Source organism: Vigna umbellata, chromosome 11 (assembly GCF_029865625.1).
Source record: "Vigna umbellata cultivar VRB3 chromosome 11, Vumbellata_1.0, whole genome shotgun sequence".
Lineage (NCBI taxonomy): Eukaryota > Viridiplantae > Streptophyta > Magnoliopsida > Fabales > Fabaceae > Vigna > Vigna umbellata.
In genome coordinates this window covers 25,225,877-25,253,511 of record NC_142175.1, presented here as the reverse complement: position 1 = coordinate 25,253,511, position 27,635 = coordinate 25,225,877, and the positions used below count along the sequence as shown (strand labels likewise).

General features: G+C 38.6%; 1 protein-coding gene across 5 annotated transcripts; it reads left to right on the top strand.

Annotated features, from left to right (window-relative positions):
- On the top strand, window positions 1-27,559 carry LOC148191324 (protein CLT2, chloroplastic-like). Of its 5 annotated transcripts, none has more exons than XR_015783020.1 (6): window positions 1-352; window positions 470-615; window positions 1,497-1,534; window positions 2,478-2,575; window positions 3,370-3,897; window positions 4,034-4,279. XR_015783020.1 is itself a non-coding variant. In XM_088102276.1 (6 exons), exon 6 carries the CDS (start codon window positions 7,038-7,040, stop codon window positions 8,064-8,066), a length of 1,029 nt encoding a protein of 342 aa, XP_087958402.1. In that variant the 5' UTR covers window positions 1-352; window positions 470-615; window positions 1,497-1,534; window positions 2,478-2,575; window positions 3,370-3,897; window positions 4,034-7,037; the 3' UTR covers window positions 8,067-27,559. The 5 variants fall into 5 exon arrangements, 4 of the variants coding, with proteins under 4 accessions (XP_087958402.1, XP_087958405.1, XP_087958404.1 ...); XM_088102276.1 differs by having other exon boundaries at window positions 4,034-27,559; XM_088102279.1 differs by having other exon boundaries at window positions 3,862-3,897.
- The last annotated feature ends 76 nt before the right edge of the window (window positions 27,560-27,635 follow it).

The following is a 27,635-nucleotide window of genomic DNA, read 5'->3' as shown; positions in this document are numbered from 1 at the left end:
TTGGTTGAAAGTAAGAAGTTTGGCATGGCATTCTATTCAACGTCGTCGTTCCGTTGCAGTTTCGCGCTCTGCAATCCGAAGCTGCAGCATCTCGTTTCAATGTCACTGTCTTCGAAGCTACCGTTGCACTTTTCCGGCAACGCTCGATTCAACCGCAACCATGTCCACCACCACCAACCGCATTCAGAATTCGTGCTTCAAACGCAAGTTCATCGGAAAGTGGCACCAACCTCGTCTTATTGAGCTCCACTGTCACCGTTACAACAGCGGTAGCCAATCGCGTGCTTTACAAATTGGCCCTTGTTCCCATGAAAGAATACCCTTTTTTTCTCGCCCAGTTCATAACTTTTGGGTAAACCTCTTTGTCGCTGCTTGTAAATGCATTTGTTTGCTGTTTTAACTCTAGGAGAATCTGTCTTTTTGGGGATTTCTTAGTGCGTTGAACAGTTGTAGTTTTTGTGTAACGTAGGTATGTTGTTATATATTTCTCCATCTTGTATATTCGGTACCGGGCTAGAATAGTAACCGATGAGATGATGGCAATTCCGAAATTGCGTTTTGTCGCCATTGGACTTCTGGAAGGTTTGGGATTGGTTGCTGGAATGTCTGCTGGAGGTACTGACTTTGCTTGTGTTTTAGTCTTTAACCGTGTTTTATTTCCATGCCACTAAGATTTTTATACTTTCAATCAAGCAGAGATGATCTTATAATAGTTACTATAAAGCTCAACAAATTTTCTATACTTGACTGTAGATGCAATGTAAATATTTTTATAATGTCACAGTGTGAATGAAATTAAACTCCTTCTAGTGGTTTTTTAATTGATTAAAAGCTTTTAATGGTGTCTATTGAGTGTTCAGTATCCTCACCGCACTCCTATTTATAAGACCCATTTTTTTTATAATGTTGAGGGTGTGCGTGTAGAATGACTGCAATTTTAGCCACATTAAAAAAAAAGTTATAAATTAACTTATGTTCTCACATTTCAATGAAGTATTAATTCTTTTCTTCAAATTAATTGGTTTCTATTTCTTATTAAAAATAATATATTTATTGGATAGAGCGAAGCTATTTCAGTAAAATTGTTTAAAAAGGTGATGTAGCTATTGTTGCTCTTAATAGATGTGCAATACCTTAAAGTGCAGCCATTGTGGAACAGAGGGAGTACCATGGTCGCACATCCCATTGGAGTTGTTTGAGCTTTTGACTAAATAAATAATATGTTAGGTTTTATAGTGTTAATAGTCAGTAATAGAGGAGTGTGAAATGAAAAAAGTGACTGTGACGTTTGAAATGTTTCTAGAGGAAAGAACAAAAGCGGAGGTTGCAATTTTTTTGTGATGAGTACTTTGAAAATGAGTTTCCACCTTCTGCCAAGCTACAATGAATTAAAATCAACATTTTTCCATTTTAACTCTGCTCTTAATTTTCTGCCAAACATACCCTTCGTGTTTGTTTTCAATGTTTCTGAAATGAATGTTGATTACCCTCTGCAGCCTTACTTCCTGGACCAGTCATACCCATATTGAATCAGGTATCTGAAATATTTTGAGCAGCCCTTTTCATTGAAGGATGAGAGGGGGTGACAAACAAAAATACATGTTTGTCTTTCTTTAAAATAGTATACATCTGCCGTTTATTTTATGTAGCTGTGGAGTGTACTTTTTTTTTCTGATTTGCATTTGGCATACTTTTGGTAAGGTCTTGTTTGAGAAGATCTTCTTTTGTTTTACATGACGCAGATGTCATACTACACAGCAACAGTTAAGATTTGAGAATTTGATTGAAATGATGTACCATTGATTCAGTGTAGTCAATGGTTTCTGAGAAGCATGATGGTTTTTTGTAATATATTCAGAATAGGGGACCTTATAGCACTGATCAATGATTTAAACCGGCAAATTTATTGGTAATAACAATAAATCATAGAGTTGACTTTTATTAACTTGTAGCATCATAGAAACTAAGACTTTTGTTTCTCACTACTGACCAAAGGTTTTCTAAAACCTATCACTCTCATTTTTTGTCTTTCAAAAATATTTTGATACAACCAGCATCTTCCAGTTTACTTTTTCAAGGACAGTCCATTCTTGTTCATGGATTGAGCTGCCCTGTCTCTCACTCTGATGGCATCGCACATAAAGCATTTCATTGCCATATTTATAGTATCACGTAGCAGTCACTTCTAAAGTGTAGGAGGCTTATTATTTTTAAACTTATTCAGTATGTTCTGATGGCATGGCTACATTTGTGGTTTGTGCTCTGGGCCTGTCCTTTTATTCCAACTAAGAAGGAAGAGAATGATAATATTGCTGTAAAATCTGTGGTATCTTCTCCCATTCATCACTGGTGGCTATTTGTGACTTATGCATTGGCTGAGACTTTATTATTACATACGTTATTTTAATGCATCATTATGTGTAATATTGATTTCTCAAAATCCAGTTTATGAATTCTTCACATTTTTGGTTTGGCAGCTAATGTTTTCCAGCCTTCTCTTGAAAAGAAAGTACACAGTCAATCAATTGATTGGGTGTTTACTTGTAGCCTCCGGTGTCATAGTGGCTATTACAAGGTAATTTGACTTTATAATACAGAGAAATTCAATATTCCGTATCTGTACTCTCCAATATTCAGTTTCTCATGCCGAGGTCACTAATCATGTCAGATTCCCATGTGAATCAAGTATTCCCAAAAGTGTGCAGTGATGAACTTTGATAAAAGATATTGACTTGAAAATATCAGTTGAAAAAAAAATGAGGGACCTGTCATTGTATTCCCTTAGATATATGTGTAACATCAATTTGGGCCTCTAAAGGACCGATTGGTGTCCCATTTTTTGTTGAGCTGAAATAGTTTACTTTTTAAATAATAGACTAGTTACTTGTGATCAGTTTATAATTGTTATAAACAGAAAGAATTTCACTATGTACATTATCTCCTTTGGTGTAAAATATTGTAAGTTTATTATCCCTTTTTTGGTCTGAAGGGGTACATAATTGTGGAAAAGTTACCAAATTTCTTGGCAAAATATTTCCATTTTAGGAATGGTTAACCACTCATTGAATTGATTAACCACCAAAACAATTTCTTTAAATTTGAAATATTTATATCAAAGCTTCATTTGTTCTAACCATATGAGTAATATTGTTCCATGTAAAACTTTAAGCATGCTTTCATTAAAACGTTAAGCAGCCTAGGTCAGTAGCTGCTTGTAATAGTCTGTAGAAGCTCAAAAGCTGTGATGTTTGTCATACATTTTTTGTTGTGCTTGTTGGGGTAAAATTCTCATGCTTGTTGATAGGAAATTCCTTTTTTCACTTCAAATGGAATGGCTCCCATCTAATAATTTGTTTCCCATCACTGCAGTGGCTCTGGTAGGGATTCGGGAAGGAATTCCTAACAAGCTCTCTCTCTATCTCAAACACAACAATCAAGAACTTGTAAAGAAGGAATAGTATGAATGGTATTCACAACAATGAATCAAGAATACACTGTATCTTAGGAGCTTAACCTCCTCCACCTGGTGCTAAGACCGGTCAACACATACAAACTACACAACTCGCTAACTGAAACAATAAAAGGTCCTAATATATAGGCCTTTTCCCGGCCCCTCACTTAACTGATTAACAGTTAAGTGTTCTGTTTCCCTTTTCTCCTTTCCTATACTCTCTAAGTCCTAACAGGCTCAAATGCTGGTCAAATGCTCTCTGATATTCAATTCTTTTGGCCAGCATTGATGATAATTTCATGTGCTTTTCAAGCTTTGGCTTCTGTAATCAAGGTTAATCAATAACAGCTGTTGACTTTTAGTTAATCCTTCTTGGGGAACATTATAATCAATGTTTTCTTGTATGTCAGGAGTATATTTTCATTGACTCAGCTACTCGATTAAAGGTATGCTTTCCTTTACCTTTTTTTGGGTGGGGGTTGGGGAAGGTGGTATATAAGGATATAAGGTCACGGGACTACATATTCCATTAACATTTTATTCATGGGCATGATTTGGTGTCCCTTACATGTTCACATGCAGCACAAGTCACTGGACATATTTGTGGTCAATTCGTTTGGATCTGGCTTTCAGGTACATCTTGCAACATAAATTGCAATGAACTAAGTGTACCTTTCAAATTCTGCAAATGGCGTTTATTTCCAGTATTTTGTTAGCTTTTTCTTTCTTCATCACTGATTTCTTATTAGTTGCTTTGCTTCCTCTTGTAATTGAATAATGACTGTGAAACAACTTACATGAGTTCAAATTATTTGCTTGCTTTCTATCTTTTTATATGATTTCAAAATGTATTGCTCTTTTTTGTCCCCAACAAACGGCAAACACTAACTGTTAGAATACTTGGATTGTTGTAGTCTTATGAATCTTATTATGTTAGAGTATTGTAAGCTATTTGTGTACTAGTTGTAGTACATGTGAACTTGCCCTAAAATGTTAGTATCTGGTTATATTTTATATAATAAATCTCAGGAATTTTCAGGGCCATGTTTGTTAAATATTCTTTTTCCTTCATCCAAAACAAAACATATAATGGTAAAAGAACATGAAGGAAACATTAGCTAATATTTGTCTTATAGGTAAGAGTTATATTGCTAATTCTAGAGATTTGAATTCACTATCCCAAAAACATTTCTTATAGGTAAGAGTTATATTGCTAATTCTAGAGATTTGAATTCACTATCCCCAAAACATTGAATATCTTTCTTACAAAAGATATATACAATAATCCCAAAGTTCCATTCTTCAGTTCCCAATACTAACAATGCACCATGAATTACATTAAAGCATGAGTTGCTGCCATTTGCTTCTGTCCACGATGAAATAGACATGAACGACTAAGTATTCTTATTCATTTATTTTAAAGTTCTGGACTCTGCTTGACCTGCCTTTTCTTTTCATCTATTTTCTGTGCATTAGTCATATACATTTTGACTGAGGGTTTATGTGGATTGTATTAAATCAGAAGAAAAGTCATTTGATTCTATCCAAAGTTTGTTTGTTTTAGTTAAAGTGGTTTGCATCGGATCAAGCTTTTGGTATTATTAGGAGGCCGTAAATAAATCCGCAGAATACCCAATAGATTTTGTAAAAGTAATTCAAAGTGTTCGTCACATTCGTCATAATATATAAACTTTAGATTCAGATTATAAAACATTAGTCAAATCAATATTAAAATTTCTAAATACGGTAATTTAAGAATTAAATAAATAAACGTATATAGATGCACAAGTTAAGTTTTTTGGTTTGGATAAGATGAAATTTTAAAATTGGAACAGAATACCGATCCAATCCAAATGAAAAAGCTCATTTTCTTTTTATTTAATTCATTTTACTGTCTGTATTCAGTTGGATTGGTATATGAACATCTCTAACCTTAATCAAAATAGAGACTATCTAAACCGAAGGAAAAGTTGGCTTTCTTTCTTTTAGTTCCTTTTTTACTGTATGTATTGGATTGGTTTATATGTACACCTCTAACTTCGATAAAAATGAAAAAAAAAACATGGACGATAAAAATGAAAAAAATAAATAAATAAAAACAGACTTTATATCCAATCCAATGGAAAAGTTGGTTTTCTATTTTAGTTCAATTTTTTCTGTCTGAATTCATTTGGATTAGTTTGTGCACATCTCTAATTTTTATCAAAATGGAGATGTGATACTCTGTCAGCTTTCGATACTTGGCAGTGTGTTTTTCTTCTTCTGAAGTTTTCATCAGCAGCCCTCCTTCATTTTAGGGTGGAAGAGCTAATTTGAAACTTATTTGGGTATAACTTATAATATAAGCATATAGGTGTTTTGGAGAATTTATGAGATGATAGGTTCATAAGCTGTTTTTCAATTTATGACAACAAACTTCTAGAATAGCTCCTGAAAACTGATTATTCCTATTTCTTCTTCAATTGTAAGTACAACTTACACCTAAATGTTTACGTAATAAATACTTATTTATTAGGTCCTTACTTGAGTTGTTTATTGGCAAGGCAATTTTCCTAATGGTTATTGGCGCAAGTTCTAGATAGTCTCTTGTTTATGTTTATTAATTGATTAATGGCTTAATTACCTACTTAGTCTCCATGTTCGGAGGTAATTTGCTGTTTAGTACCCGGTTTTAAAAATGTAGGCATTTGATACCTATGTTTTGAAGTTTGTATCAATTGAATCCTACCCACTTAACGCCGTTATAATTGATAACGTTTTTCTGACTGTGTATGTGATTTGTGCAATCGTGGCAATGAGGTGGCTTAAGTGAGTTGACGTGGCAGGCTGAATTGGGAATTTGAAATGGGGTTACATTTTTTAAATTGGGGAAATAAACTAATTAGGGTTTTTTTTTCGTACGTTAAAAAACATTACGAATAGTAAGTTAGAAATTGGGGATTTTTCATTCATTGTTGTGGTTGATAGTGTGGAAGGATTTGCGAGTAAAGGTTGATACTGAGTGAAGGATTGTCGTGGTTGTGGAAGGAGATTTGTTGAGCGAAAAGGCGTTGTGAAGTATCTTGCGGTGTGTCAGCTATTGCGGCGGGTGAGCGATAGCGATAGCGGTATCCCTTTGGAGGCGGAAAGGTGAAAGGTGCAGTTTTTATGATTTCTTTTATGTAGTTTCGGTCCCCCATGGTAATATGTTGGATTCTTGTCCCCTTAGTGTGTCATGTTGTGTTCCTGTCGTGGTCCCCCTTGTTGTGTTTGGAGTGGTCCCTTTCTTTAGTGCCTGTCGTTTTCTTATGCTTATTGTTTGTATGTTTTTGGTTCCCCACGAGTGGTTGTTGTTTATTGTGTGGTCCTTGCGTATTTATTTAAGCATTGAGACAAAATGGAATGTTGTAGGTGAATCCAGAAGTTTTGGTGTAATTAACTTTGTATGCCTAATTGTTTAATAGCTGTTAAAAACGTGGCATCTTTACAATGCATGTGAAGGTCATTAAATAATGATAGTAGATGCATGTGAAGGTCATTAAGTTGTTCCATATGTAGTCTGACACTTACTTTTATATAGGCATATAATAGTTGAGAATTAAAGAAAATGTCAGACCCTGATGTTGAGGTGGTGTTTCACCATGGGGGTAAGTTTGTCAATGATGGGTCATTTAGATACCATGGAGGTTCTACCAGTACCTTGATGGTTGACACAGACAGATGGAGTTATTTTGAAATCTTGTCCATACTGAAGGAGATGGGATATAGAAATGTTAAGGAGGTGTGGTATTCCCTGGGTGGTTCTGTATTAGAAGCTAGGTTGGAATTGTTAAGTGATGACATATGTGCAATGCATGTGGTGAGCATTGCGATATTGAATGGTCAAGCTCATTTATTTGTGGTTCACACGGTGTCCGAACCAGATTATATAGAAATGTTGGAACATCGTCATGAAGGTGAAGATCAGGATGATGAGGTTGGTGAGGTTGGTCAGAATGGTGGTGAAGAAGGAATTGGTGAGCATGGTGAACAACAAGTTGGTGAGGATGTTGAGGATGTTCAAGGTCAACTGCCTGAACATGGTGAGGATGATGAACAACAAGTTGGTGAGGATGTTGAGGATGTTCAAGGTCAACTGCCTCAACATGGTGAGGATGGTGAACAACAAGTTGGTGAGGATGTTGAGGATGTTCAAGGTCAACTGCCTGAACATGGTGAGGATGGTGAACAACAAGTTGGTGAAGATGATATCATTGGTGGTGGTTGTCAACACCCAATTTCGTCCGGATTGGCTAATAGATTTATTTTTCTTTGCATGGGGAGTGTTAAAAAAAAAAAAAAAAAAAAAAAAAAAAAAAAAAAAAAAGAACAAAAAGCGTTCGTCCTCTCCTGTGCGTCGTTCGTCCTCCACCATGCTCTTCTCATCTCCATATCTCGTGACGTTCGGCATTTCTTTAGCTACAGGCGTTCCTGTGTTTTGCCGCTCGTTTTCAACCGTTCGACCGTTCGTTTTTTTTTGACGTTCGTCAATTCTCAACTTCAACCGCTCGGTCATCCACTAGCAACCGAGCCATACCACTACTCCCAGTGTGCAAACGTTCGTCTAGCCTGCCGGACCGTCCGTCCTCTACACTGAGAAACCGTTCGTCCTTAACCGTGCATGTATCTCTCCATATCTCAATTACGTTCGGCAACCCTCAGCATTGACCGTTCGGTCATGTTGTGTTAGTGAACGTTCGGTCATGTTATGTGTTAGTGAACGTTCGGTTATGTATTATGTTAGTGAACTTTCGGTCACTTTATGTCAACGTTCGGTCATGTAATGTGTTAGTGAGCGTTCGGTTTATATTGTTTAATGAGCGTTCGGTCTTCACTCGAACGCTCAGTCCTTCATTTGAACGCTCGGTCTCAATGTCGGTTGTCTTTAGCGTTCGTTCTCTTGCTTCATTTCGTCTAGTGTTCGGTTTTAAGCGTTCGGTCAGGAAACAAATAGCGTTCGGCAAAGAGTGTGGTGAGGCGTTCGTCCTAATCATTCCCCCTACCGCTCGTCCATCACTTTCCTTCCTACCGCTCGTCCATCACTTCCCCTTTCTACCGTTCGCCCAGCTAATTTCTGTCTTCTACCGCTCGTCCTGACCCTCCCTTCCATTCTTCTACCGCTCGTCCTAATCATTCCTGTCTTTCTGCCGCTCGTCCTAATCACTTCGCCTCTTCTACCGCTCGTCCATCCCTGACCATAAGCGTTCGTCCTGCACCTTGCGCGTGCGTTTTCTACGCTTTAAAACGTTCGTCCTCTATCCTACGTGACCGTTCGTCCTATATTAACGTTCGTCCTGTTGGGGAGCGAGCGTCAATAGGTAGCTTTTGGTTTTGATGATGTATATTCTCATAAAGAAATCTTAAGCGTTCGGTCCTTGTGGTAGTGTCTATGAGCGTTCGGTCTTTGTGGTAGTGTTTGTGAGCGCTCGGTTTTCTCAGGTTTACCTTGTGAGCGTTCGGTCTTATTATCGGTTTGAGTCATAAGCGTTCGGTCTATGTAGTAGTGATTTTGAGCGTTCGGTTTTGGCGTTTGGTATACTCGGGTAACTCTTAAGCGTTTGCGTTCGACCTGGATCAGAACTTTTACCTTGTGAACGTTCGATCTGGACGTTCGTTCATTTTATGTGCACGGTCGTCCGTTTCCCGTATGGACCGAGCGTCCAAAAGCAGTGGTGGTTGCGTTTTTTAATTTGGCCTGAGCATTACACCAGGGATCCCCACCTTGACCACTAACGAGAATTTGCAGTATGGGTTTCTGCAAGAGAATATTTTTGGCAGGCTTTCACTTTTGGATTTTAATTTGGATAAAGGTAGATGTTTGGCTGGAAGCAGACACGATTGGAAGCATGGGGAGCAACACGCTGGCAGCAGCATGGGCAGCTCCATATTCACGGCCTGGCTGGAAGGGAAGCATACCAACGCGGCAGAGCAATTGTCGGAGACACATGATGAAGCAAACACGCGTCCAAAGTGAAAGCTAGCTCATAGTACGGGTTTCTGCAGAAGAGGGGAATCATTTTCTGACACATTCGCTTTTGGGTTTGTCTCCCACGAGCACCCATCCGGAGGCTTCTCTGATTTTTTTTTTTTTTTTCATCCTTACACCTTACGGCCAACATCAATCTTCAATCAATACCCCCACACAAAAAAGTTCTCAATTCCTTCAGTACACTAAAAGCCACAGAACCCACCACTTTTTTTGGATCCTATCTTCCATTCACTCTCAGACTCTTCTCTATTCACTCAACAAAAATCACACCCTCCAAAACCAGGGCAAAAACGATCATCTTGATCAATATACTGGCCTTCATCTCCAACAATATCACACGACCATCATCATTCATACACAACGAATATACTCTCCAACCCCTCTGCTCCTCCCATCCGTAACCATCCCAACCATTTCCTCTTCACAACTCACTCACTACCTCCACTACATTTTCCCGTCACCATCCTTATTCTCTCGAACATCATCATCTTCATCACATCATCTTCATCTTACTCTTCATTCATCATTCATCTGGAACACCTGGTGACCACGGCTACGGGGGGCACTGGCTCCCCCGCGACACCCTTCCAGCCATCTTTTCCTTCCACTACCACTTTTCACAGACCAGGGAACCAAGCTTTCAAACCTCCCTTCATCTCCAACGCTCACGACTACTAGGAACACCCATCACCTCCAACATCCATCTCTTCATCCCTACGCCCACTGCTACTAGTAACTGCCCATCCTCTATATTCACTCACTACCATAGCCATCTTGACACGGCCAAACACCCACGGCCACTGGAGGACCATCATCATTCACACAACCAACATGATGACCATCATCTAGAACACACTTTCTACACCTTATACTCGGCCGCTACCAACACCGCACGGCCACCATCTATCCTCACCCAGTCGTCATCTTCATCCATACTCACCCACTGTCATAGCCACCCTTCAGCATCCACCCGTAACCGTGAAGATTGAACCGAACCTCCATCACCATTAGCTTCGCGTAACCACACCTCACACCATCATCCATAAACTAACCACAACACAACCAAATAACCCAACCCATTCCCAAATCACCATCAACAGCGGAGAGGGGGCAAGATCTGACGCTGCGGCCAGCGGCGGCCTTGGAAACGCCTGTGAACTGCCGGCGACATTAGAGATCAGGCAGAGAGCTCTTCGCGGCAGCCGGCTTGGCAGAGGCGGCCTCACGCACGCGAGGAAAAGAGAAAAAAGGGGAGCGTGGGACTCCGGTTGTGAGCGGCGGTGGTCAGCGTACCGGCGGTGGCTTTGACTGCAGCTGGCGGAAGCCGGTGTTGGCTGAGGCAGTGGCGTTGCGTGACTGGGTGGAGGGACCTCCGTTGGCTGCCTTGGAAGAGAGACTCTAGGTTTTGCGCTTGAATGAGAAGGTGAGAAGGTGAGAATCCTGTTCTGAGAAAGAGAAATGGACCTGGGGCCCGGCATGGGCTGCTTCTTTCTTCCTGCCACCTGCATTCCATTCCCACCCCCATCTCGTTCGGGCTTAAGCCCACTCTTTTTATAAGAAAAAAGGAAAATTGAATCTGGGCAAACATTTCGGGATGCACTCCAAATTTCATGTTTACACCCCTAGCAGATCCAAAGTTGAAGAAGAAGAGTTTTGGGCTCAAACCAAAGAGCTTCATTTCTTTCCACACCTCTGGTTTTTATCTCTACACTTTTATGCTTATTGGTTGCTTTGTTTTATGCTCTTTAATGTTTTTTTTTTGCTTTTACTTGATTTGCTTTCTTTTCATATTATTGTATGTGACTATGTATGCATCTTATGTTTTGCCGGGTTTGTTCATAAAAAAAATCTAATAAATATAAAAAAAATTAAAATTAAAAGACAAAACAAAAAGGAAAATACAAAATAAAAATAAAAATTAAAAATTACAAAAATATGTTTTAAAGGGGTTAGGCACATGTGTGATCGCACGCATCGTCTTTGTGCTAAAACCTGTTCTTCTTCTTTTCTCAAATAATAATAAAATATGTTTAAAGGGTTTAGGCACATGTGTGATCGCACGCATCGTCCTTGTGCTAAAAACCTTTTCTCTTTCTTAATTAAAATTACAAAAAAATATGTTTTAAAGGTTTAGGCACATGTGTGATCGCACGCATCGTCCTTGTGCTAAAAACCTTTTCTCTTTCTTAAATAAAATTACAAAATATGTTTTGTAGGTTAAGCACATGTGTGATCGCACGCATCGTCCTTGTGCTAAAAACCTTTTCTCTTTCTTAAATAAAATTACAAAATATGTTTTGTAGGTTAAGCACATGTGTGATCGCACGCATCGTCCTTGTGCTAAAAACCTTTTCTCTTTCCTAAATACAAAAAATTCAAAAAAATATAAAATCTTCAAAGACTAAAAAAAAACATCCATACTTTCAAACAACAAACAATCTTCCTACCCAGAACTACGTGATCCTTGATTCTCCATCAAAAGTGGAGATACGTAGGAGCAAGGCCAGTCCTTGTCAGGTTCACTTTCCCAAAAATCCAAATTTATCCATAATCATTTTCCAAACAAAATTTTCTAAACAATTTTCAAACAAATTTTCAAGCAGTTTTCTAAAAGAACTACGTAACCCTGATTTCTCATTTTGAATGAGAATACGTAGGAGCAAGGTCAATCCTTGTCGGGCCCAAAAAACTAAAAAAATATGTTTTGTTTATTTAGAATTTTATTTTAGGGGATAGTTAAACATTTTGAAAACCATATCATATTCGTGCATTTAGTTAAAGGTACTGCCTTAAGGCAGGCGTTGTAGGGTGTTAATACCTTCCCTACACGTAACCGACTCCCGAACCCAGAATCTGGTTTTCGCGGACCGTGTCTTTTCATTTTATGGTTTTTCCGTAGTTTTCCATAATAAACTATGGTGGCGACTCCAAAATCTCTTTTCAAAACTCGATTTCTTTTTGGATCGTCGTCCCGTCGCGATTCCGGTTGCGACAGATGGCGACTTCACTGGGGACTCGAGAGTCAGGCCATTTAATTAGATGCGCGAATTTGACATGATTTTTCTTTGTGTTTTTCTTCCCCTGTTGTCTTTTCTTTATCTGTGTCTGATAGTTGGAATAACTGCATGTGAATTGTTGAATATGGAACCCTAGGGTAGAAAACATGTTTATATCTGCCTGGGAATTTTTCTGGTTGTTTTGCAGGTGAGGGTTTGGGTATGCATTGCATTCTCCCTTCACACACACACTTTGTGCATATCATGAGTGGGGCCCTATACCCGGGTCTGAGCGTAACTTAGAATTAGAGGAGTTGTGTAGCGGTGTCATTCTGGGATGTACTTCCTGTCTGGCTATCGTGAGAACTCCAGCTAGAGTCTGTTCTCTTCACTTGTATCTCCTCATCTAGTTGATTACTCGACTGTTGTGGAGATGCTATGAAGGGGGCCATAGCTCTAGTGACCATTGACCTCTAGGTTCAGGAGACCATCCTGTTGAAATTGCATATACTTGACCTCGAATCCAAGCCATGGGACCTCTGATAAGGCACGAAAGGGAGACTATTTTTCTTCAGTTTGTCTGTCATTTCCTATTTTACAATAAATGTGTCATGTTTCTTTTAAAAAAATTAATTAAAAAAAAAGAGAAAACTTGAAAACAAATAATTGAAATTTATTCATAATTAATTAAATTCTCAGTATCATTCTAAAAAATAAAAAAAATTAGAATTTCTTAAAAATATTTTTGGGGCATGAAAAAAAATAAATTGTACATATTTTGGGGGCAAATAGATAATTGTTTTGAATTTCTGGACGTCATTTTTCATAAAATGCGAATTGTTATCCTTCAAAAAAAAAACTTCCAAAAAATTATTAAAAACGTCAAAAAAAAAAAATAAAAAACAAAAATAAAAACAAAAAAAAAATCAAAAATCAAAATGAAAAAATGTTCAAACAATTTATGAGCTCATTTTTGCCCAGTTACATACATAATCTTCAATAAAAACACAAAAAAAAAAGAGCTTTTCTTCTAATAGGTTTAATATTTTTCACATTTAAAAATGATGGAGTTTGAAAAAAAAAAAACATTTATTTCTCAAACGTTTTTTCTAAATCAAGCTTTCTCATATCAATTTTTGCATTGTTCACCAAGCCTAGTTTCCATACTGGCTCGCAAAGCTTATTTTCCATACTGGCTTGCGAAGCCCAGTTTCCACACTGGCCCATAAAAGCCCAGTTTCCACACTGGCCCAAATAGCCCAGTTCCTACACTGGCCCATAAAAACCTAGTTCCTACACTGGCCCAAAAAGCCCAGTTCCTACATTGGCCCATAAAAGCTCAGTTTCCACACTGGCCCAAATAGCCCAGTTCCTACACTGGCCCATAAAAACCCAGTTCCTACATTGGCCCAAGAAGCCCGGTTTCCTACACTGGCCCAAAAAGCCCAGTTCCTACACTGGCTCAAAAGCCCAGTTCCACACTGGCCCAAAAAGCCCAGTTCCTACACTAGCCCAAAAGCCCAGTTTCCTACACTAGCCCAAAAGCCCAGTTCCTACACTGGCCCATAAAAGCCCAGTTTTCACACTGGCCCACAAAGCCCAGTTTTCACGCTGGCCCACAAAGCCCAGATTCAGCGCCGGCCCACAAAGTCAGGCTCGACTGGCCCTTAAACCCAATTTTCTCTAAAAAAATTTCCAGTTGTACATGTCTTCAATCATAAAAATAAAAAATAGATTTTCTTTAGTTACGTGCATCATTTTCATTTCATATTACATTTCTTCATTCATAAAACCCAAAAAATATGCATATCGTATCAAAGTTGAGTCAGTTTTTTTTCGATGCAGATCATCAATTTTATGACATTTCAAAAAAAAAGGAAAAAAAAAACAAAAAAAATTTTCATAATCTCCTATAGTCAAATGATCAAATCACGTATTCTTAAGAAGTATTTGTGTGTGCATTGCTTGGAAACATCATCCTTCAACCTTCACTAAACCAAAGATTGACCCCAATCATGTTCTTGAGCCCAAATAAACGCAAACTCTTACACTGGGGCAGATTTTCCTTGTTAAGATTACCTTCATTGGCTTTCATTTGGGAGATCCTTGAATTCGTTAGGACAAAACAAAAACAAAACAAAAAGAAAAAAAAGAATAAGAAAAAATGACTCTTGTTGAGATCATTTAGTTTTGTCTCCTAATTAATCTTGTGAAAATAAAACAACCAAAATTTGAAATGATGTGTGGCCATTTTTCTTCACCCAAAAAAAAAAAGAAAAAGAAAAAAAAGAGATATATCCATTGATACCCAAATTTGAGCCAATAAGAAATTTCTTTTCAAAAGTTTACCCAAACAAGGGTTACCATCACAGTAGAAGTCAACTCAAATTGCAAAAAAAAAAACACACTTAGCGATCAAATGAAGAGAATTCATCAAAAGCAAAGCAAAAAAAATAGAAAGAATCACAAAGTGATGACAAACAAAGAATGAAATTTGAGAAATGGCAAGATAGGCAAAACGGATTTGACGAATAATTGATACAAGGTGCAGATGGTAACTCTTGTTTCAAAAAATAAAAAAAAAAATCCATAAACATTTATTTGGGCCTTTATATCCTTTCTTTCAATACCCTTTAGCCCAAGCCACATTACAGGCTAAATAAAAGTCCACACTGATTGAAAGATGGTTGCTTAAATTTTCATAAAGCTTAATTTTGAGACAAGACAAAATGACTAATAATGAGTTGTTAAAAAAAAATGATGAAAAATAAATGTCCTTGGAAGAAGGGAACTCCCTATTGATCAAAATTATACAAAGGAAAATCAAGCCAATTGGGGCAATCCTTTCAAGCCAATCATTTTCATATACATCACAAATTCATATCCCATTCGAACTCTTCCCCGTTCTCCAAAACTAGGGGCAATTTTGTGAGTTTCATGAGTTTTGGCCCATCCAAAATATTGGGCAACTTTGTTAATCTTTCATCTGAATATTCTAAGCTCATACAAAGACTGGGGCACCCCTTGTTGGGCCTCGCATGATTTTGGTTCGCCCCGAACTTCAAAAATCCATCACCACCAAAATTGGGGCAATTTGTAAATCTCACATGATATTCTCACTCCCTGATTCATGACTTATTCTCTCACAATTCACAGATACATTTGTCCATACCTACCTTTTTACCATGCCTCAAACTGGAGCAGCTTCTGAGTATCTACTACCTCACATTGGCATTTGTAGCCGTTTTAAGGAGTAAGAGGCCCAAGTAGCCAACCCGGTACTCTCCAAATCCTTCCAATCATCCTCCACACATTTGTCCGAACCCTTGATATCAGGCATGCATACACTGATGTTTCAAAAGAAAATGTTGAGCACACAAGTTTGAACATTTGACTTTTAGAATTTAACATCCATCATAAAAATAAAATAAAGGTCTAAATCTTCATAAATTTGATGATTTCAAAGAAAACAAATTGACTCAATAAAAAAAAAAGTGTCATAGTTTCATAATCTTCCAGTAAAACAAAAACAAAAAAATCACAAGTCAACATCATGTACATATTTTCATAAACTTTGAATTCATTTTCATGAATGTTTATCAAATCTTCTTCCTTCAAAAAGACAAAAAAATCATCAACATACAACAAAGTTTTCTCCTCAAATTTCAAAATTTACATCCATCATATCTCTCTTACGTATCGAGATTTCAAATCCTTGTACAAAAATGCAACACTTTGTTTATTGATTTCAAAAACTTTCAAAAAAAAAAATCATCAGAGTCAACATCATGTACATATTTTCAAAAACTTTGAATTTGTTTTCGTAAATATTTATCAAATCTTCTTCCTTCAAAAAGACAAAAAAATCAACATGCATCAAAGCTTTCTCCTGTAATTTCCAAATTTACATCAACCATGCTTCTCATTTCAAAAAAATAAAAATGGACACTCATTTCTATCTCAAGAAAAAAAATCAATAGATTTCAACATCTCAAAATTTCAACAAAATCCAAATTTCAAATTCAAAACAATCAAACAATTTTACTTTCTGACATTGGTATCTCGATCCTCTGCAAGGCAATAGTCGAGCCCAATTTTACTTTCTGCTATTGGTATCTCGGCCCTCTGCAAGGCAATGGTCGAACCCAACAATCAAACTCAAATCATTCACTTTCTATAGGGTTGGTACACCCTCCATGAGGTTTGTACACCTCATTCACTTTCTATAGGGTTGGTACACCCTCCATGAGGTTTGTACACCTCATTCACTTTCTATAGGGTTGGTACACCCTCCATGAGGTTTGTACACCTCATTCACTTTCTATAGGGTTGGTACACCCTCCAAGAGGTTTGTACACCTCATTCACTATTCCACAGGGTTTGTACACCCTCCACGAGGTTAGTACACCTCATATCACGCATCATCCATAGGGTTGGTACACCCTCCATGAGGTTTGTACACCTCATTCACTTTCTATAGGGTTGGTACACCCTCCAAGAGGTTTGTACACCTCATTCACTATTCCACAGGGTTTGTACACCCTCCACGAGGTTAGTACACCTCATATCACGCATCATCCACAGGGTTGGTACACCCTCCATGAGGTTTGTACACCTCATTCACTTTCTATAGGGTTAGTACACCTCATATCACGCATCATCCACAGGGTTTGTACACCCTCCGCGAGGTTAGTACACCTCACATCATTCATTCACAAGGTTTGTACACCCTCCACGAGGTTAGTACACCTCGCATTATTCATCCACAGGGTTTGTACACCCTCCACGAGGTTAGTACACCTCGCATCATTCATCCACAGGGTTTGTATACCCTTCACGAGGTTAGTACAACCCATTCACTTCATCCATAGGGTTGGTACACCCTCCACGAGGTTATTACACCTCATTCACTTCCATGGGGTTGGTACACCGCCCACGAGGTTGTTACACCTCAATTCTCTTAGCTTTGTTCATATTTGTTTTAAATTCTCTGTTTGTCACTTGTTCATTTTGAAATACGGACGAAATTAGTGTTTCTTTCTTTACTTAGCTTTTACTTTGATAATACAAAAATCTCAAATTTTCATATTATCTAGTAAAATCTAAGTAAAGAGGGGCAGCTGTCAACACCCAATTTCGTCCGGATTGGCTAATAGATTTATTTTTCTTTGCATGGGGAGTGTTAAAAAAAAAAAAAAAAAAAAAAAAAAAAAAAAAAAAAAACAAAAAGCGTTCGTCCTCTCCTGTGCGTCGTTCGTCCTCCACCATGCTCTTCTCATCTCCATATCTCGTGACGTTCGGCATTTCTTTAGCTACAGGCGTTCCTGCGTTTTGCCGCTCGTTTTCAACCGTTCGACCGTTCGTTTTTTTTTGACGTTCGTCAATTCTCAACTTCAACCGCTCGGTCATCCACTAGCAACCGAGCCATACCACTACTCCCAGTGTGCAAACGTTCGTCTAGCCTGCCGGACCGTCCGTCCTCTAGACTGAGAAACCGTTCGTCCTTAACCGTGCATGTATCTCTCCATATCTCAATTACGTTCGGCAACCCTCAGCATTGACCGTTCGGTCATGTTGTGTTAGTGAACGTTCGGTCATGTTATGTGTTAGTGAACGTTCGGTTATGTATTATGTTAGTGAACTTTCGGTCACTTTATGTCAACGTTCGGTCATGTAATGTGTTAGTGAGCGTTCGGTTTATATTGTTTAATGAGCGTTCGGTCTTCACTCGAACGCTCAGTCCTTCATTTGAACGCTCGGTCTCAATGTCGGTTGTCTTTAGCGTTCGTTCTCTTGCTTCATTTCGTCCAGTGTTCGGTTTTAAGCGTTCGGCCAGGAAACAAATAGCGTTCGGCAAAGAGTGTGGTGAGGCGTTCGTCCTAATCATTCCCCCTACCGCTCGTCCATCACTTTCCTTCCTACCGCTCGTCCATCACTTCCCCTTTCTACCGTTCGCCCAGCTAATTTCTGTCTTCTACCGCTCGTCCTGACCCTCCCTTCCATTCTTCTACCGCTCGTCCTAATCATTCCTGTCTTTCTGCCGCTCGTCCTAATCACTTCGCCTCTTCTACCGCTCGTCCATCCCTGACCATAAGCGTTCGTCCTGCACCTTGCGCGTGCGTTTTCTACGCTTTAAAACGTTCGTCCTCTATCCTACGTGACCGTTCGTCCTATATTAACGTTCGTCCTGTTGGGGAGCGAGCGTCAATAGGTAGCTTTTGGTTTTGATGATGTATATTCTCATAAAGAAATCTTAAGCGTTCGGTCCTTGTGGTAGTGTCTATGAGCGTTCGGTCTTTGTGGTAGTGTTTGTGAGCGCTCGGTTTTCTCAGGTTTACCTTGTGAGCGTTCGGTCTTATTATCGGTTTGAGTCATAAGCGTTCGGTCTATGTAGTAGTGATTTTGAGCGTTCGGTTTTGGCGTTTGGTATACTCGGGTAACTCTTAAGCGTTTGCGTTCGACCTGGATCAGAACTTTTACCTTGTGAACGTTCGATCTGGACGTTCGTTCATTTTATGTGCACGGTCGTCCGTTTCCCGTATGGACCGAGCGTCCAAAAGCAGTGGTGGTTGCGTTTTTTAATTTGGCCTGAGCATTACACCAGGGATCCCCACCTTGACCACTAACGAGAATTTGCAGTATGGGTTTCTGCAAGAGAATATTTTTGGCAGGCTTTCACTTTTGGATTTTAATTTGGATAAAGGTAGATGTTTGGCTGGAAGCAGACACGATTGGAAGCATGGGGAGCAACACGCTGGCAGCAGCATGGGCAGCTCCATATTCACGGCCTGGCTGGAAGGGAAGCATACCAACGCGGCAGAGCAATTGTCGGAGACACATGATGAAGCAAACACGCGTCCAAAGTGAAAGCTAGCTCATAGTACGGGTTTCTGCAGAAGAGGGGAATCATTTTCTGACACATTCGCTTTTGGGTTTGTCTCCCACGAGCACCCATCCGGAGGCTTCTCTGATTTTTTTTTTTTTTTTTCATCCTTACACCTTACGGCCAACATCAATCTTCAATCAATACCCCCACACAAAAAAGTTCTCAATTCCTTCAGTACACTAAAAGCCACAGAACCCACCACTTTTTTTGGATCCTATCTTCCATTCACTCTCAGACTCTTCTCTATTCACTCAACAAAAATCACACCCTCCAAAACCAGGGCAAAAACGATCATCTTGATCAATATACTGGCCTTCATCTCCAACAATATCACACGACCATCATCATTCATACACAGCGAATATACTCTCCAACCCCTCTGCTCCTCCCATCCGTAACCATCCCAACCATTTCCTCTTCACAACTCACTCACTACCTCCACTACATTTTCCCGTCACCATCCTTATTCTCTCGAACATCATCATCTTCATCACATCATCTTCATCTTACTCTTCATTCATCATTCATCTGGAACACCTGGTGACCACGGCTACGGGGGGCACTGGCTCCCCCGCGACACCCTTCCAGCCATCTTTTCCTTCCACTACCACTTTTCACAGACCAGGGAACCAAGCTTTCAAACCTCCCTTCATCTCCAACGCTCACGACTACTAGGAACACCCATCACCTCCAACATCCATCTCTTCATCCCTACGCCCACTGCTACTAGTAACTGCCCATCCTCTATATTCACTCACTACCATAGCCATCTTGACACGGCCAAACACCCACGGCCACTGGAGGACCATCATCATTCACACAACCAACATGATGACCATCATCTAGAACACACTTTCTACACCTTATACTCGGCCGCTACCAACACCGCACGGCCACCATCTATCCTCACCCAGTCGTCATCTTCATCCATACTCACCCACTGTCATAGCCACCCTTCAGCATCCACCCGTAACCGTGAAGATTGAACCGAACCTCCATCACCATCAGCTTCGCGTAACCACACCTCACACCATCATCCATAAACTAACCACAACACAACCAAATAACCCAACCCATTCCCAAATCACCATCAACAGCGGAGAGGGGGCAAGATCTGACGCTGCGGCCAGCGGCGGCCTTGGAAACGCCTGTGAACTGCCGGCGACATTAGAGATCAGGCAGAGAGCTCTTCGCGGCAGCCGGCTTGGCAGAGGCGGCCTCACGCACGCGAGGAAAAGAGAAAAAAGGGGAGCGTGGGACTCCGGTTGTGAGCGGCGGTGGTCAGCGTACCGGCGGTGGCTTTGACTGCAGCTGGCGGAAGCCGGTGTTGGCTGAGGCAGTGGCGTTGCGTGACTGGGTGGAGGGACCTCCGTTGGCTGCCTTGGAAGAGAGACTCTAGGTTTTGCGCTTGAATGAGAAGGTGAGAAGGTGAGAATCCTGTTCTGAGAAAGAGAAATGGACCTGGGGCCCGGCATGGGCTGCTTCTTTCTTCCTGCCACCTGCATTCCATTCCCACCCCCATCTCGTTCGGGCTTAAGCCCACTCTTTTTATAAGAAAAAAGGAAAATTGAATCTGGGCAAACATTTCGGGATGCACTCCAAATTTCATGTTTACACCCCTAGCAGATCCAAAGTTGAAGAAGAAGAGTTTTGGGCTCAAACCAAAGAGCTTCATTTCTTTCCACACCTCTGGTTTTTATCTCTACACTTTTATGCTTATTGGTTGCTTTGTTTTATGCTCTTTAATGTTTTTTTTTTGCTTTTACTTGATTTGCTTTCTTTTCATATTATTGTATGTGACTATGTATGCATCTTATGTTTTGCCGGGTTTGTTCATAAAAAAAATCTAATAAATATAAAAAAAATTAAAATTAAAAGACAAAACAAAAAGGAAAATACAAAATAAAAATAAAAATTAAAAATTACAAAAATATGTTTTAAAGGGGTTAGGCACATGTGTGATCGCACGCATCGTCTTTGTGCTAAAACCTGTTCTTCTTCTTTTCTCAAATAATAATAAAATATGTTTAAAGGGTTTAGGCACATGTGTGATCGCACGCATCGTCCTTGTGCTAAAAACCTTTTCTCTTTCTTAATTAAAATTACAAAAAAATATGTTTTAAAGGTTTAGGCACATGTGTGATCGCACGCATCGTCCTTGTGCTAAAAACCTTTTCTCTTTCTTAAATAAAATTACAAAATATGTTTTGTAGGTTAAGCACATGTGTGATCGCACGCATCGTCCTTGTGCTAAAAACCTTTTCTCTTTCTTAAATAAAATTACAAAATATGTTTTGTAGGTTAAGCACATGTGTGATCGCACGCATCGTCCTTGTGCTAAAAACCTTTTCTCTTTCCTAAATACAAAAAATTCAAAAAAATATAAAATCTTCAAAGACTAAAAAAAAACATCCATACTTTCAAACAACAAACAATCTTCCTACCCAGAACTACGTGATCCTTGATTCTCCATCAAAAGTGGAGATACGTAGGAGCAAGGCCAGTCCTTGTCAGGTTCACTTTCCCAAAAATCCAAATTTATCCATAATCATTTTCCAAACAAAATTTTCTAAACAATTTTCAAACAAATTTTCAAGCAGTTTTCTAAAAGAACTACGTAACCCTGATTTCTCATTTTGAATGAGAATACGTAGGAGCAAGGTCAATCCTTGTCGGGCCCAAAAAACTAAAAAAATATGTTTTGTTTATTTAGAATTTTATTTTAGGGGATAGTTAAACATTTTGAAAACCATATCATATTCGTGCATTTAGTTAAAGGTACTGCCTTAAGGCAGGCGTTGTAGGGTGTTAATACCTTCCCTACACGTAACCGACTCCCGAACCCAGAATCTGGTTTTCGCGGACCGTGTCTTTTCATTTTATGGTTTTTCCGTAGTTTTCCATAATAAACTATGGTGGCGACTCCAAAATCTCTTTTCAAAACTCGATTTCTTTTTGGATCGTCGTCCCGTCGCGATTCCGGTTGCGACAGATGGCGACTTCACTGGGGACTCGAGAGTCAGGCCATTTAATTAGATGCGCGAATTTGACATGATTTTTCTTTGTGTTTTTCTTCCCCTGTTGTTTTTTCTTTATCTGTGTCTGATAGTTGGAATAACTGCATGTGAATTGTTGAATATGGAACCCTAGGGTAGAAAACATGTTTATATCTGCCTGGGAATTTTTCTGGTTGTTTTGCAGGTGAGGGTTTGGGTATGCATTGCATTCTCCCTTCACACACACACTTTGTGCATATCATGAGTGGGGCCCTATACCCGGGTCTGAGCGTAACTTAGAATTAGAGGAGTTGTGTAGCGGTGTCATTCTGGGATGTACTTCCTGTCTGGCTATCGTGAGAACTCCAGCTAGAGTCTGTTCTCTTCACTTGTATCTCCTCATCTAGTTGATTACTCGACTGTTGTGGAGATGCTATGAAGGGGGCCATAGCTCTAGTGACCATTGACCTCTAGGTTCAGGAGACCATCCTGTTGAAATTGCATATACTTGACCTCGAATCCAAGCCATGGGACCTCTGATAAGGCACGAAAGGGAGACTATTTTTCTTCAGTTTGTCTGTCATTTCCTATTTTACAATAAATGTGTCATGTTTCTTTTAAAAAAATTAATTAAAAAAAAAGAGAAAACTTGAAAACAAATAATTGAAATTTATTCATAATTAATTAAATTCTCAGTATCATTCTAAAAAATAAAAAAAATTAGAATTTCTTAAAAATATTTTTGGGGCATGAAAAAAAATAAATTGTACATATTTTGGGGGCAAATAGATAATTGTTTTGAATTTCTGGACGTCATTTTTCATAAAATGCGAATTGTTATCCTTCAAAAAAAAAACTTCCAAAAAATTATTAAAAACGTCAAAAAAAAAAAATAAAAAACAAAAATAAAAACAAAAAAAAAATCAAAAATCAAAATGAAAAAATGTTCAAACAATTTATGAGCTCATTTTTGCCCAGTTACATACATAATCTTCAATAAAAACACAAAAAAAAAGAGCTTTTCTTCTAATAGGTTTAATATTTTTCACATTTAAAAATGATGGAGTTTGAAAAAAAAAAAACATTTATTTCTCAAACGTTTTTTCTAAATCAAGCTTTCTCATATCAATTTTTGCATTGTTCACCAAGCCTAGTTTCCATACTGGCTCGCAAAGCTTATTTTCCATACTGGCTTGCGAAGCCCAGTTTCCACACTGGCCCATAAAAGCCCAGTTTCCACACTGGCCCAAATAGCCCAGTTCCTACACTGGCCCATAAAAACCTAGTTCCTACACTGGCCCAAAAAGCCCAGTTCCTACATTGGCCCATAAAAGCTCAGTTTCCACACTGGCCCAAATAGCCCAGTTCCTACACTGGCCCATAAAAACCCAGTTCCTACATTGGCCCAAGAAGCCCGGTTTCCTACACTGGCCCAAAAAGCCCAGTTCCTACACTGGCTCAAAAGCCCAGTTCCACACTGGCCCAAAAAGCCCAGTTCCTACACTAGCCCAAAAGCCCAGTTTCCTACACTAGCCCAAAAGCCCAGTTCCTACACTGGCCCATAAAAGCCCAGTTTTCACACTGGCCCACAAAGCCCAGTTTTCACGCTGGCCCACAAAGCCCAGATTCAGCGCCGGCCCACAAAGTCAGGCTCGACTGGCCCTTAAACCCAATTTTCTCTAAAAAAATTTCCAGTTGTACATGTCTTCAATCATAAAAATAAAAAATAGATTTTCTTTAGTTACGTGCATCATTTTCATTTCATATTACATTTCTTCATTCATAAAACCCAAAAAATATGCATATCGTATCAAAGTTGAGTCAGTTTTTTTTCGATGCAGATCATCAATTTTATGACATTTCAAAAAAAAAGGAAAAAAAAAACAAAAAAAATTTTCATAATCTCCTATAGTCAAATGATCAAATCACGTATTCTTAAGAAGTATTTGTGTGTGCATTGCTTGGAAACATCATCCTTCAACCTTCACTAAACCAAAGATTGACCCCAATCATGTTCTTGAGCCCAAATAAACGCAAACTCTTACACTGGGGCAGATTTTCCTTGTTAAGATTACCTTCATTGGCTTTCATTTGGGAGATCCTTGAATCCGTTAGGACAAAACAAAAACAAAACAAAAAGAAAAAAAAGAATAAGAAAAAATGACTCTTGTTGAGATCATTTAGTTTTGTCTCCTAATTAATCTTGTGAAAATAAAACAACCAAAATTTGAAATGATGTGTGGCCATTTTTCTTCACCCAAAAAAAAAAAGAAAAAGAAAAAAAAGAGATATATCCATTGATACCCAAATTTGAGCCAATAAGAAATTTCTTTTCAAAAGTTTACCCAAACAAGGGTTACCATCACAGTAGAAGTCAACTCAAATTGCAAAAAAAAAAACACACTTAGCGATCAAATGAAGAGAATTCATCAAAAGCAAAGCAAAAAAAATAGAAAGAATCACAAAGTGATGACAAACAAAGAATGAAATTTGAGAAATGGCAAGATAGGCAAAACGGATTTGACGAATAATTGATACAAGGTGCAGATGGTAACTCTTGTTTCAAAAAATAAAAAAAAAATCCATAAACATTTATTTGGGCCTTTATATCCTTTCTTTCAATACCCTTTAGCCCAAGCCACATTACAGGCTAAATAAAAGTCCACACTGATTGAAAGATGGTTGCTTAAATTTTCATAAAGCTTAATTTTGAGACAAGACAAAATGACTAATAATGAGTTGTTAAAAAAAAATGATGAAAAATAAATGTCCTTGGAAGAAGGGAACTCCCTATTGATCAAAATTATACAAAGGAAAATCAAGCCAATTGGGGCAATCCTTTCAAGCCAATCATTTTCATATACATCACAAATTCATATCCCATTCGAACTCTTCCCCGTTCTCCAAAACTAGGGGCAATTTTGTGAGTTTCATGAGTTTTGGCCCATCCAAAATATTGGGCAACTTTGTTAATCTTTCATCTGAATATTCTAAGCTCATACAAAGACTGGGGCACCCCTTGTTGGGCCTCGCATGATTTTGGTTCGCCCCGAACTTCAAAAATCCATCACCACCAAAATTGGGGCAATTTGTAAATCTCACATGATATTCTCACTCCCTGATTCATGACTTATTCTCTCACAATTCACAGATACATTTGTCCATACCTACCTTTTTACCATGCCTCAAACTGGAGCAGCTTCTGAGTATCTACTACCTCACATTGGCATTTGTAGCCGTTTTAAGGAGTAAGAGGCCCAAGTAGCCAACCCGGTACTCTCCAAATCCTTCCAATCATCCTCCACACATTTGTCCGAACCCTTGATATCAGGCATGCATACACTGATGTTTCAAAAGAAAATGTTGAGCACACAAGTTTGAACATTTGACTTTTAGAATTTAACATCCATCATAAAAATAAAATAAAGGTCTAAATCTTCATAAATTTGATGATTTCAAAGAAAACAAATTGACTCAATAAAAAAAAAAGTGTCATAGTTTCATAATCTTCCAGTAAAACAAAAACAAAAAAATCACAAGTCAACATCATGTACATATTTTCATAAACTTTGAATTCATTTTCATGAATGTTTATCAAATCTTCTTCCTTCAAAAAGACAAAAAAATCATCAACATACAACAAAGTTTTCTCCTCAAATTTCAAAATTTACATCCATCATATCTCTCTTACGTATCGAGATTTCAAATCCTTGTACAAAAATGCAACACTTTGTTTATTGATTTCAAAAACTTTCAAAAAAAAAAATCATCAGAGTCACATCATGTACATATTTTCAAAAACTTTGAATTTGTTTTCGTAAATATTTATCAAATCTTCTTCCTTCAAAAAGACAAAAAAATCAACATGCATCAAAGCTTTCTCCTGTAATTTCCAAATTTACATCAACCATGCTTCTCATTTCAAAAAAATAAAAATGGACACTCATTTCTATCTCAAGAAAAAAAATCAATAGATTTCAACATCTCAAAATTTCAACAAAATCCAAATTTCAAATTCAAAACAATCAAACAATTTTACTTTCTGACATTGGTATCTCGATCCTCTGCAAGGCAATAGTCGAGCCCAATTTTACTTTCTGCTATTGGTATCTCGGCCCTCTGCAAGGCAATGGTCGAACCCAACAATCAAACTCAAATCATTCACTTTCTATAGGGTTGGTACACCCTCCATGAGGTTTGTACACCTCATTCACTTTCTATAGGGTTGGTACACCCTCCATGAGGTTTGTACACCTCATTCACTTTCTATAGGGTTGGTACACCCTCCATGAGGTTTGTACACCTCATTCACTTTCTATAGGGTTGGTACACCCTCCAAGAGGTTTGTACACCTCATTCACTATTCCACAGGGTTTGTACACCCTCCACGAGGTTAGTACACCTCATATCACGCATCATCCATAGGGTTGGTACACCCTCCATGAGGTTTGTACACCTCATTCACTTTCTATAGGGTTGGTACACCCTCCAAGAGGTTTGTACACCTCATTCACTATTCCACAGGGTTTGTACACCCTCCACGAGGTTAGTACACCTCATATCACGCATCATCCACAGGGTTGGTACACCCTCCATGAGGTTTGTACACCTCATTCACTTTCTATAGGGTTAGTACACCTCATATCACGCATCATCCACAGGGTTTGTACACCCTCCGCGAGGTTAGTACACCTCACATCATTCATTCACAAGGTTTGTACACCCTCCACGAGGTTAGTACACCTCGCATTATTCATCCACAGGGTTTGTACACCCTCCACGAGGTTAGTACACCTCGCATCATTCATCCACAGGGTTTGTATACCCTTCACGAGGTTAGTACAGCCCATTCACTTCATCCATAGGGTTGGTACACCCTCCACGAGGTTATTACACCTCATTCACTTCCATGGGGTTGGTACACCGCCCACGAGGTTGTTACACCTCAATTCTCTTAGCTTTGTTCATATTTGTTTTAAATTCTCTGTTTGTCACTTGTTCATTTTGAAATACGGACGAAATTAGTGTTTCTTTCTTTACTTAGCTTTTACTTTGATAATACAAAAATCTCAAATTTTCATATTATCTAGTAAAATCTAAGTAAAGAGGGGCAGCTGTCAACACCCAATTTCGTCCGGATTGGCTAATAGATTTATTTTTCTTTGCATGGGGAGTGTTAAAAAAAAAAAAAAAAAAAAAAAAAAAAAAAAAAAAAAACAAAAAGCGTTCGTCCTCTCCTGTGCGTCGTTCGTCCTCCACCATGCTCTTCTCATCTCCATATCTCGTGACGTTCGGCATT